The sequence below is a fragment of the Octopus bimaculoides genome, chromosome 14 (assembly GCF_001194135.2).
Source record: "Octopus bimaculoides isolate UCB-OBI-ISO-001 chromosome 14, ASM119413v2, whole genome shotgun sequence".
In the NCBI taxonomy this organism is placed as follows: Eukaryota; Metazoa; Mollusca; class Cephalopoda; order Octopoda; family Octopodidae; genus Octopus; species Octopus bimaculoides.
Window position 1 is genome coordinate 47,116,984 of NC_068994.1, and position 12,975 is coordinate 47,129,958.

The window sequence follows — 12,975 nt, forward strand, 5'->3', positions numbered from 1 at the left end:
AAGTATATATTAGTATGACGCTCGGGAATACGGAAAGTCTTTGACGTTTCGAGCTACGCTCTTCAACAGAAAGAATACAGAGACAAGGAGAAAAACACGGAGAAAAAAAATTGAATAGTGTTCAGTCAACGGTCAATCCACACACATACACCACATACACAGAGTCCTCCAAAAAATGTATACACACTTCAGGAAAGGAAAAAAATCTATATAAATATTGAACTTGTATAACTACCTCTATAAATATAGATACCCCTTTCAACGTTTTTATCAAATTGCAATAACACTGAATTCAAATATTTATAGATTTTTCCTTTCCTGAATTTGGAATACATTTTTTGGCAGACTCTGTATATACACACACACACACACACACTGCAACTTTATATTCTTAGTTCTAAATTGCACACACACACACACATAAATGTATACATACATGTGCATTTTTCTTAGTTCTAATATGTGTGAGTGTGTCTATGAAAAACAAAAATTCAAAATTCCATTACTAAGACAATACATTTAAAGAAATCATTAAATTTCCTAAAATTTCTCTCATCTTTCTTTAGAAAATCTCTCTTATATGTAAAGTGGTTCTGATTTAGAAGTAGGACGGATTGATAGACCCTTTACAAATAAGTGACACAACCCTGATAATTCTCCCAGTCTGTTTATGAACTGCATCCAAGTGAATGTGAAAGAGGATCCATGATAATCTTTTAAAATCAGGAAATAAAATGTGATTCTGATGGTATACACCATGCTGAAATATAGCTAAATTCCAAATTTTTTTCTCCATAGATTGGACGTCTGTTATGTGATTTTATTTTGTCTGAGACCAAAATTAGATTCATACAATTGCTATCAATTGAAACACAGCATAATTAGTTCATTGCAATTCTCATTACATTTGGATTATTATTATTAATTCTTTCCCCAAAATTATCAAACCTCAAAATTTTGCATGCTGTTTGAAAATTGAAACAAAATTTTTTATGAATTAGTTTTGCATGTATGCCCAGGTGCATACATATTGTTTATACAATGCATGTATGGTTTTATATATATATATATATATATATATATATATATATATATTGTTTAAACATCCACTTTTCCATGCTTGCATTGGTTGGACGGAATTTGTTTTGAGGCAAATTTTCAACAGATGAATGCTGTTCCTGTCATCAAAGCCCATCCATTTCCAAGTGTGTCCCCATGTTTCTACAGGACAAATGACTCTACAAATGACTCTAAACAAATGACAGGACAAATGACTCTACATTGACAACAAATGACAGCAATGCTTGTATAAAACTCTTGCATGATGTCTAAGTATGGAGACAGAAGCACCTACTTACATACACAAACACACACATACATACATATATATATATATATATATACACACACATACATTCACACACACAACAGGCTTTATTAGAAGACTATATAGTTTATATATACTGTCAGACTGAACCTGAAACCATTTGAGTTAGAAGGGAACTTCTTACCTACACAGCCAAATGTATTTATACACACAAACTTGCATGGCCAAGTGGTTTTTAAACGTTTAATTTACTCTTCAGACTGCAGATTTTGGGTTAGATCCAATTGGATGGTACTTTGGCAAGTATCTTCTACCACACCATCACATTGGTCAATGCTGTGCAAGCGAAATTTGGTAAATGGAAACTATGTAGAAGCATGTCAGATGGACTGAAGCTGTGAGAGTTTTCCTAAAGATTATGTTGGGTGAACAAGCAACTGTGAAGTACTCAACCACATGAACTACAATTCAATGAGGAAATAATTCAATTGATTGAACAACTAGCGCATCCATTCATTCAAATCAGTGGTTCTCAACCAGGGACCATATGACCGTTAGGGATCCATGTAAGATTTTGTTAAAATTTATGGGAAATAAACGGGTTATATTTCTACAATACACAAAATATTTTAATAATTATTATTATACAATTCCTTAATAATATTTAATTATAAAAATACAGCAGATTTTTTTATATATATACATCGAATGGCTATGGTGGGGCACCCCCATAAAATAGGAATCAAAGGGGCCCTTAGGCAAAAAATGGTTGGGAGCCACTGATCCAGATAAACATGCCCCATCAAATTATATGCACATACACAGACGCACACACACATCGTGAATGAACATGAAACATGTATAATTGAAAGAGAACGGGGAAAGAGAAAGTGAGTACCACATGGTATTGAATCCTTATTTCACCATGGGATGAAACTTCAAGCCAACCATACAGTTGCTTTCTCTCTCCTTTGCTATGCAACTGTTATATCCACACCATAGTTTATAGCTTAATTACAATCAATTAATTGTTTAAATTTTAAATAGCTTCTGTGAATCAAACAAACAAAAAAAATTAGTTGAACAAATATTTGGAAAGGAAGCTTTCAAACAAATAAAGGAAACAAAAAATAAGAGTGATTAGTGGTGGTGATGGGGGGAGGTCATGTGATCAAATGGTTAGAGGGTGGAGAAACAAAGTAATTGTCCTTTGTTTCAGATTTTTTTCAATCACGTCTTGCTAAGTATCATTACATGCATCCTTTGGTGATAGACAATTTAAGGTGTTTGGTACGGCGAACAACTTGCCACTCGGTGTACAGATACACAACTTGAATGTCTCACCCGTAGCATTTACTCCAGGATTCTCAACTTTGATCGGACGTAGAGTTTTCTTGTTAATTATTATGTTGCCGTCGCTAGCATCAAATTTCAAGTTACCTTTCTGGAAAAAAAAAAAAAGAAATCAAAATTTGGATGGTCAATCATGCTTTTTGCTTTTCTTTTATTTTTAGCAAAACTGTGTATATGTGTACACAGACTAATGTGTGTGTTTGTATATACAGGGTGTTCATAAATTATCTTTTTAATTTCCATCAAGCAGTCCAAATGTGCTGCTTGTGACCAATGGAGCCCGTGTGGAAGTGGTCTGACATCTCTAATAGAACTATGAAAAAAAGATATACCATTAGCTTTTTCATGTGTTGTATTTTAGAATCACCACAACAGACTGATTTAACCTCTAATTGATTTTATATATACATACATATATATATATATATATAAAGATGAGAATGTGTGTCTGTGTGAATCCCTAAAACTTGAGAAATACTAGATGTATAGATATAGATGTATATGTATAAATGTATGTGTAGATGTCTATTTATAGATATACATGTATATATATATATAGATGTACATGTAATATGTACACATATATATACACATATATACATGCATACATATATACACTCATACACACATACACATAGATACACACACACACACACACAGATACATAGGTGCAGATGTGGGTGTGTGGTAAGAAACTTGGTTTTAAGTGGTACCAGCATTGGCAGAGTCACCAAGTAACTTGTAAGACAAAGATCCTTTGAGAGGGGAGAGGGCATACATATGCATATATATATAGAGAGAGAGTGAGAGAGAGCTGTATATATGTAAACACATGCACACCCACAGATATATAGATATTTGTATTATTATGGTTATTTGTTCAAACAGCCTTGTATGGGAAAGCTTTGTCTCAAAGTGAATTAAACCAAACATACCAACAGAATATTTGCAGTTCTAACGAGTTTATTTATACAGATTATGTCATTCATTTATTTGAAGATGACAAATTGGAAGTAACAATAACAAACTGCTTTTGCAGATGAAAATTCTTTACCTCGGCATTCAAGGAGATTCCTTTGCTGGCTTGGACATTGATTTTGTTGATGCTTTCTTCTGTACTTACGCCTTTATCACCTTTTACGTCAACTCTGGAGAAAGATTCGAAAACAATGTCGTTCCACTTTGTTCGACTTTTTATCTGTCCAATATAACCAAGAGAGAGAGAGAGATAAACAAACAAAAAAAAAAAGAGGGAGAAAATGGTATTTGACAATTTCAATGATGTTAGCTATTATAAAGCATAAATTTGTGACAAACAATAACAACAGCCCTACCAAATGGACTCGTGTCATATTTCTTGCTTGATATTCCAACTACGATCCATGATCATCTTACCTTTATCCTGTATGCAAGGAACATAGAACTATACTATCAAATACGTTCATTTCTAAGATGACAGGATGCAATTGGAGAGAGATTTGACTGCTATTTCTAGCATAGTAGAAAGGATTATTATTATTATTATTATTATTATTATGAAGTTTATAACATGTATAACCAAACATAGAAAGGCACCAGCTGTATTATTTTGCTCTGGACAAACTTCTTAAAGATACTTGTGTATTATTACATTCTTCATTGGCTAAAATCACAATATGAAATACAAAATGCTGGACTATTAACTGCACGGTCATAAGTTTAAATTTTGCAATTTTGCTGTTTACAGCCTTTATATTGTGTGCTTTTAGTCAACTGTACTTACAAATCTGTTGTTCTGACAGATTATTCTACCATAGGATGGTTTAACAGCAGGAAAAGGTTAATGATATCCAACAGCCTAATCATAGAATTAATTTCTTTTTCATTATGCAAATATTTCAAAATTACAAAACAATTAAGCCTATTCATGTTGTCATAGAAACATAGACGTACAACAGTAAAATAAAATAAAAATTAGAGGGGAAAAAAATAGGAAACAGCAACAATACAACGGCATTAGGAAATACACTTACATTGGTAGTTTCTATTGCATTGGTTTGGAGATTTTGTGGCATTTTGGGAAACGACCATTCTTTGTTTGGATCAGTTGAAAAGACAAGTTTACTAGTGTCAGCGTCAATAACATCAAAAGCATCAGTGGTGAACAAGCTTTGGGTCTCATTGACAGACACTTGAAGGAAGAAAAGAAAAAGGAGGAGAAAGCAATGAATAATAATAATAATGATAATAATAATAATAATCCTTTCTACTATAGCCACAAGGCCTGCAATTTTGGTGGAAGGGGGATAATCAATTACATCCAATGCCTCTACTTAATTCATAGACCCCAAAAGGATGAAAGGCAAAGTTGACCTCAGCAGAATTTGAACTCTGAATGTAAAGACGAGTGAAATGCCTCTAAGCATTTTGCACGACGTGTTAATGATTCTGCCAGTTCGTTGCCTCAATAATAATAATAATGATCCTTTCTACTAAAGGCACAAGGCCTGAAATTTCAGGGGAGGGGACTAGTGTTATTATTGATAACAACAACAACAATTGTGCCTAACATAGACACAAGGCCAATACATGACTGGTACTTTATTTTATAGACCTAGAAAGATGAAAGGCAAAGTCGACCTTGATGGGATTTGAACACAGAATATAAAGAAGTAGAAATGCCACAGGGCATTTTGTCAGATGTTCTACTGCTTCCCCCAGATCATCACAGATCCTCCTCCATGTTTAACAGTTGGAAGAAGGCAGTCTGGGTCAAATGCTTCTTTTGGCTGTATACTTGGCCAGTGTTTGGAAATAAGGTAAAGGATGACTCGTCTGAGAAAATAACATTCTTCCACTGCTCTAAGGACCAATTCTATAGGTTTTTACTCCACTCTGAATGCTTTGCAATGTTTCTTTTTGAGAGTAGTGGTTTTCTGATTGCAGCCCTCCCGTGAAATCTGGCTTTGTGCAGCTCCTGGCAAACAGTTTTTGTGAAAACTGGGTTCTCAAGGTGGTCATTAAGCTCTGCAGTAATTTTGGGAGCTGTACTTTTGTGATCCTTTCTAACAATTCGTGTAAGAGTCCGACAGTCCCTATCTGAAAGTTTTGGTTTTCTTCTGGAGTTTTGTTTCAACGAGAAGGTTTTTCTCTCTTTCTCAAAGGCTGTCATTACTTTCGAAACAGTACTTCTTGATACACCAAACATTTTGGCTGTATACGAGCACCAACAATTTAACCTCTTTGAAAGTTCGATAGATCTGTCATTTTAATGAATTTTAATTACCTTTTTCTGATGATATCTGAAAAGAAACAGCAATTTTAGCAAAACATATTAAGCAACACTAATAATAAATCAAGAAACATAAAAATAAACAAGCTTATGACGGTTTTATAGATATTTCAAAATTATGATGCTATGATTCTAGGTGTTTCCATTATTTTGTCCAACCTCTGTATGTATGCGTGTGGTGGGGGTGTATTATATGCATGTATGTGTGTGGTGGGGGTGTATTATATAATAGATTTAAGTGAGTGTTACTGTCATACAAGCAGTGATATCCATTTCCAATATTCCTGCAAAAAATGTCTGGCCTTACTTGGAAACAAGAGAGGATTAGTGACAAGAATGGGCATCTGGCCATAAAAACCTTGCCTCAATAAACTTTGAACAACTCACGTAATCAGGAAAAGTTGGATGTTGGAATGATGATGATGATGATGAAGAGTGCTACCATTGTCTCTGTTATAAATTTGTATATTTATACTGCACTTGAAGTTAGAGGTCTCTCCTCTACATATTGCTAACAATTGAATAATTAACCAAGGGCAGAGCCTGTTATCCAGCTTGAGCTGCAATAAATAAAATTCTGTGATTTGCCCAGTGCCTGCAATAGAAAGGCACGTTCCCTCCTCCTCTTCCTACTACTACTACTATTACTGCTGCTCCTGCTGCCACTGCCACTTTTACATTGTCTTTTTAGTCAGGTAGAGTTTTATACATTGTCTAAGTATTGTACTGATGTCCTCACAATTAATAGTCCTGCATTTTTACCTCACAGCCATTGTATACCACAATCATGAATGTGACAAAATAAGTTAATATGTTATATTATTTGATGAGTAAATGATGTTTATATCTGCAGAAATGTGTGAAATGTTTAATTACTTACACATTGAAGATTCTGGAGAACCAATATTGATCTGGAAAGCGAAAACGAAATAGTTCTTAGAAACGTAACAAAATCAAGTGTCAGTCTTTGACAAGAAGAAATTCTTGTATAGAATTTGACAAAAAATTACATGTTCTAAAGCCTGAACACAACAAAGACCAAATGCCATCAAAGAAGTGGTCATGTTCACTAGGTAGGGAACGCAAGTGAAGACTTGATACTGTGTTCCCACAGGAAATAATTGGTGCTCAGAATATATAACACCTTGAATAGGATATGAACAGGGCATCATAAATAAACACATTGGCAGAATAGAAAAACAGAATACCAGAACAAAAGAATAAAGGGATATCAAAATACACAAATTAAAATAGTAAAATGTCTGAATATACAAAATAGAAGAATGGGATACAAAAATATCGGGTACAGAGGATAAAAGTGTTGAAACTCTGCATAATATGGAAGTTACAAGAACAGTTGCATACGGTTGACATATGGTTTCCGATGACAAACAGAAAAGATCAAATCATTTAATACCAAGTAATATCTGGGTTTTGAAGGACAACAAATTAAACCAAAAGTCCACTTACCACAGATTGGTCTGCTGTGAAATTCATTCCGCTCCACATTCGGCTACCCAGTTGTCCACCTATCAGGGTAATGTTTGGTAAGACACCATTCACAATAAACCGTAGTAATTCCCCTCCAGGGATAAATTCAAGTGACTGCAGTCCAAACGGGGTCAGTTTTAGTACAGACATTAGCAAACCAGTTACCTGCAATACAGTACAGTGATTAGAACTGACACATGGAGTATAGTGGTCAATATAGCTGTCACCTACAGTATAGTGGTCAGCCAGTTATCATATATGGTACAGTAGTTAATACAGCTATCATTAACAGCAAATTGGTCAATACAGTGCTTCCATATAATACATGCATCATGACTTCCATATTATACATGCATCATGACTGCGTAGAAGTCAACTCAGCTGTCACCTACAATATAGTGATTGACACAATTGTCACATAAAGTACATCTGTCACAAAGTACATCTGTTACAAGTACAGCTGTTACAAGTATAGCTGTATCAATATAGCTGTTTTCTGTAGCAGAATGCTTAAAAGAACTGTCATGAAATATTTGTTAGAAAAATCAAAGTTAGTGAGATATGTATATATATATATATATATTATGTGGAGAATGGAGAAACAAATACAAGAAGCAAGTCGATTGGGCTAGTTAGCCATTAATTTAATTATGTGGAGATTATATAATGAGTCATTTACGATCGTTTCAATGTGCCAAATAGTCTGGCAGATCTCTTCAGAATGTTGAGAAGTATGTTAGAGTTCATGGTGTGAGAGATGCTTCTTCTTGTATTTGTTTCTTCATTCTGCACATAATTATACTTATAAACTGCGGTTTAAGCAATAAATTACCTGCCTCTGGATACCTTCTAACGAAGACGGTACCCACACAAGTAATTCCCAGGAGTGCCTTCGGATTTAACTATCCCCTGGTTGCTTAGATACTTCAGACTACCCCTGAAATATTGAAGCAATCCTATCATTTACCTATATATATCATCATCATCATCATCATCGTTTAACGTCCGCTTTCCATGCTAGCATGGGTTGGACGATTTGACTGAGGACTGGTGAAACTGGATGGCAACACCAGGCTCCAATCTAAATTTGGCAGAGTTTCTACAGCTGGATGCCCTTCCTAACGCCAACCACTCAGAGAGTGTAGTAGGTGCTTTTACGTGTCACCCGCACGAAGGCCAGTCAGGCGATACTGGCAACGGCCACGCTCCTACACTTCCACAACCTATTTCCATATATATATATATATTTATTTATTTATTATTCAAAGAAATTCCAACTCTGTTTTTCCAGAACTTCCACCACAAGTCACTTGAGATTTGGGAATTTTGATTTTATATATATGTGCATGGATATACCTACACATGGCTATGAATTGCCTTTTAAATATTCTGCCAAGAAGCCAAATTCTTAGTATTCCCATGAAGAGGTTAACTCTGACAACTTACCACTATGTTGGCAATAGCAACCAACAGAAGGAAGGCAACAACGCAGTAGAGAACTTTCTTCTTGGAACCCCTTATACCAGTTTTGTGCAAGTATTCTTCATTGATAGGGATGAAGCCTGCTCGGAAATTTGTACGATGTTCATGATTGTTATGTTTCCTCTGGGCCTTGTCCCGCATACTCAGCTGTTGGTTCGTTGCATGGTTCTGTAGAATAAAAAAACAACAACCAAATGAGAACATTTCAGCAATAGTTTGTAGGGTGGAGGTGCAGGAGATTACCTGCCATCTTGTTGGGACCTCTTAAGTGGCAGATAAAGAAATTATTTATGAAACGCATTTCTTTTAAAAGCTCAAGATGAGGTTAATTGGTAGGGCTGGTTTAGGCCCTGCCAATTATTCAAGAAGTCCATTTGAAGTTTTTGAAGGAAACCATTTATTTGTACATAAACATTACACTGATTACAATAGTTACTTGCTGGAGGCTGTATCACTGATTACCAATAGTGAATTATGTATGCATGCTAGCTAAAAAGGATAGCTACATTTTCATGCTGTGAGAAGCAGAAAAGTTCTGTTTATTGTAGACAAACCATTCTGTTTAGTCCTTTGTCGAGCAGCGACCAAGAAACCTCAATTATGACGTGCATCTTTATTTATAACCATGACTGGAGGGAAAATCGAGGAAAATTTCAGTGTGCGTACAATTGCAAAGGAAATAGTATTGGCCACGATCCAGGACAAGTCACCTGATATGCTGCTGCCCGTTTATCATAATTGAGCTAACAGTTTCAAATTTAAACCCTGCAACAAGTGCTGCTGACATGAGAATGAAATAACATATCATAGATACAGGGGTGGGATTTGAACTCAGAATTCCACTTTTACTCTACAGTATGTTTTTATCCTAGGAAAATCTTAACGTTAAAAAAAAAAAACTAAATGTTATTTCAGTGAAATAAAGTAAAATTAAGGAAACGTGTTTTTACTGAGCAGAAGTCAACTTGCCATTGTCATTTAACAAACACGGCAGTGACAGTAAACAAGAGTTCTACAACAGAGCGATTTTTGTTCGGTTTCATTTTTCCTCTTCTTTCAGTATCATTTATTTTCCTTCTGCTCTTTTATAAATGTAGACATGTTAAACAATTATTTTTAACAATGTTCAAGTAACTTCTAAACTTCGCGTGATTGTTTTCCTTCCTTCCTTAATAAAAACGACTTGGACTTGCCCTCACACTGATCTGTATTTATACTACCTAGATTTACAGATTCGTAAATCGGTTAAAATAACAACCCCTAACTGCAGCGTTAAACTTAAACAGAGCCAACGAAAGCAAACAAGATATAAATATTGTCGAAGATTAGGTCATAGTATTCGCATTTGCGATATTCCATAATGTCTTTAAATTCCTGTTTAGGAACTTCCTTTAACTGCAGTTAGATTCAAATGATAAAAAAAAAAAAAGCCATAATAAATGGGGAAATTGCAAGTAAAAGATGCTAAATGTCTCAAACGACTAACAGAAGAGAACACATCAAACAATATTATCCTAAATGAGCAATGAATAAATTAAAGCTAGAGTGGTTACTGCTAGAATGCTTTTGGTTGTAAGCTTACTTCAGGAATGACGTAGAGCTCAACAACAACGAACATTTGAACACAGCAAATGTTTATATACTCTTATAATTGATAATCAACAAAAAAAAAAGAAATTATTTATGAAACGCATTTCTTTTAAAAGCTCAAAATGGGGTTAAATGTCGTGAACATGCGCTTGTGTATGCAACCACATTATTCAAGATTGTTTACATTTTTATAGGAAGCTTCACACGATTGACATTAGCGGGTTAAGAGGGAGAGATGAGTAAATCTTGATGAATTGTTGAATAACAATTAAACATGTTAGTTTATTTTTATCTTCGTCTTCTTGAAAAGGCCTTCGTGAGGCTAATTTCACAAGACCAAATACATACGGGTATGTGTCAATTATGAACTAACAGGATGCCAAAACAATTTTTTTTAACAATTGTTCTTTCGGGTGACTATTTTAATCAAAACTAACGGACCCCGTGTCGAATTCTGTTTCATAAACGTTCTTATCTCTATTCTGATGCATAAATTTGTAAATCTTCAAAAAGATTTCGAGAGCGAGTTTCGGAATAGCTATAACTAACCTCATAAAGAATGAAAAAGGGCGGGGGTAAGTTGATGTTTAAAAAAAAATTGAAATTCTAAGACATTTAATTTCTAAACATATAACTCTTTCAGAATCGTAATTCTTGCTGTATGAAAAACAGGGATACTGAAACAATGAAGGAAAAACTACCCAATTCCTTGCCCCCTTTTCTTTCCCCATGAGGTAGCGACAGCCATTCAAAAACTACCAATTCGATTTTGCTATCGATTTCTCCTCACAGTTAAATTTGTTTGTAACCTAACACTCGAACGAGCATTGTAAGAAGAAGAATATTAGAGCTAGCAATCAGGTAATCATCAAAATTCTGCTACCATGATCTAAAACAAAAATTCCTAAGAAACTGTATATTGATTTTGTAGGGATTCGAACCCCAACCACAAGATATTCTGTTAGAGATCACGAGTGAGCCACCACAATTTCACGTGATTGATCCATAAATCGACCAATCAGTGCGAAGCTGGGACGTGATCTAATATTCGCTCTAGAAAAACCGTTTGGCGTATAACTCAGCCAGACGGTCTTGGATATTAGTATAGACCAGATTACGTCGAGCAAGGAACGACTTTGGACACTCGCACATGATGTACCACAGCTAGCATTCTATAAGAAACAGCGCGGTTATCTCCTCCCAGTCGGCAATTATATTATCAGCATCTTTCTTTTCTAAACAGCCAACGCAGTAAATTATGTCCAGCAATATATTTAAAGTTATTGAGTTGCTTCATTTATTATACATGCAGCCAGCTACAACACACAACAATGGTCTTCAACCAACATTCACATCAACAGGCAACCACCACAACAATGGCAAACAATCCACTTCGCGGCAATTTTTTTTATGTATCTGAATGATTGGAAAATTTTATCTTCGAATCCAAATTAGCAATTGTTGTATAACTTCAAAGTTCTTGATGATTAACAAACAATACATTCAAATATTTATAACATAAACTTCTCCCAATAAAAGTATCGGGCAACCTTGAAATCCCTTGAGAAATCTGATGATCAGCAATGCATTTAAATATTTATAACATAAACTTCTCTCAATATATATATAAAAAAAGGTTGAACGCTTTTTGTTTTCTAGACCTCAACATTTTATAATAAAACATGTAAACTTCCCAAGAGATATCGCATCAAACTTTCTAACACCTACAAATTCTCTTTGCGTCTTATTTCTATTGTTGCCGACACACATTCATTCTAATGCATCCCGTTGAAACCATCTCGTCTTTTTCTTCATAGATGTAGTGTATCGATTATCACAGTATCTAATGTCCTGTCCCTTGAAAATAGAAAAACTTAAACTATTTGTCTACGATTTCTACAAGCTCAAGATACCTTCCCTGACTTATTACTAACCATTAATAATGCAGAGTATATTCCACACAAACACCACCTTTCGTTAAATTAGGGTTATAACAGTTGACTTCAACTCCATTTCCGATCACGTGTAAATTTATTATGCGTGTAGATCCCCATTTCAGCCAATCAGAACTTTTTTGTTCACATGACAAGTTCTAGAATTTTCTTTCAACGAAGGCATTAAATAGAGGCTTTTTGCGCGAGAAAACAGTGAATTCGGATTTCGTCGAATTCAGTCCCAGATGAGGATTTCCTTATGTTGTTTCCCCGCAGAGAAGTACAAGTGGAAGAAATAGAGGTCTGTGAAGAGGAGATGGTGGAAGGCGAACAAGAGGAGGTGGAGTGCGAGAAAATTTCTCAAGAAACAGATAGAAAGCGTATGCGGACAGAATCGCCGCCAAAGAACCTCCAAAAAAAGAAAGGGGGGAAAAAAACCGTTAGAGAATTGGACGTTTAAGATGATTACCATGCTTTCCCTGATGAGAAGGTTACAATTTTAATATCAAAGATCCCTATGGATCACA

General features: G+C 34.9%; 1 protein-coding gene across 1 annotated transcript in view; it reads right to left on the reverse strand.

The window, feature by feature from the left end:
- Positions 1–6: 6 nt before the first annotated feature.
- The window catches only part of LOC106876402 (beta-sarcoglycan), a 17,521-nt gene continuing 4,552 nt past the window's right edge, over positions 7–12,975 (reverse strand). Inside the window, exons 2-7 of the mRNA XM_014924930.2 lie at positions 8,889–9,092; positions 7,422–7,607; positions 6,832–6,862; positions 4,693–4,850; positions 3,735–3,878; positions 7–2,771 (exon numbers count right to left, since the gene is read on the reverse strand). Of these exons, the coding sequence (XP_014780416.1) occupies positions 2,568–2,771; positions 3,735–3,878; positions 4,693–4,850; positions 6,832–6,862; positions 7,422–7,607; positions 8,889–9,092 (927 nt within the window). The 3' untranslated portion in view covers positions 7–2,567. The remainder of the gene's footprint in view (positions 2,772–3,734; positions 3,879–4,692; positions 4,851–6,831; positions 6,863–7,421; positions 7,608–8,888; positions 9,093–12,975) is intronic.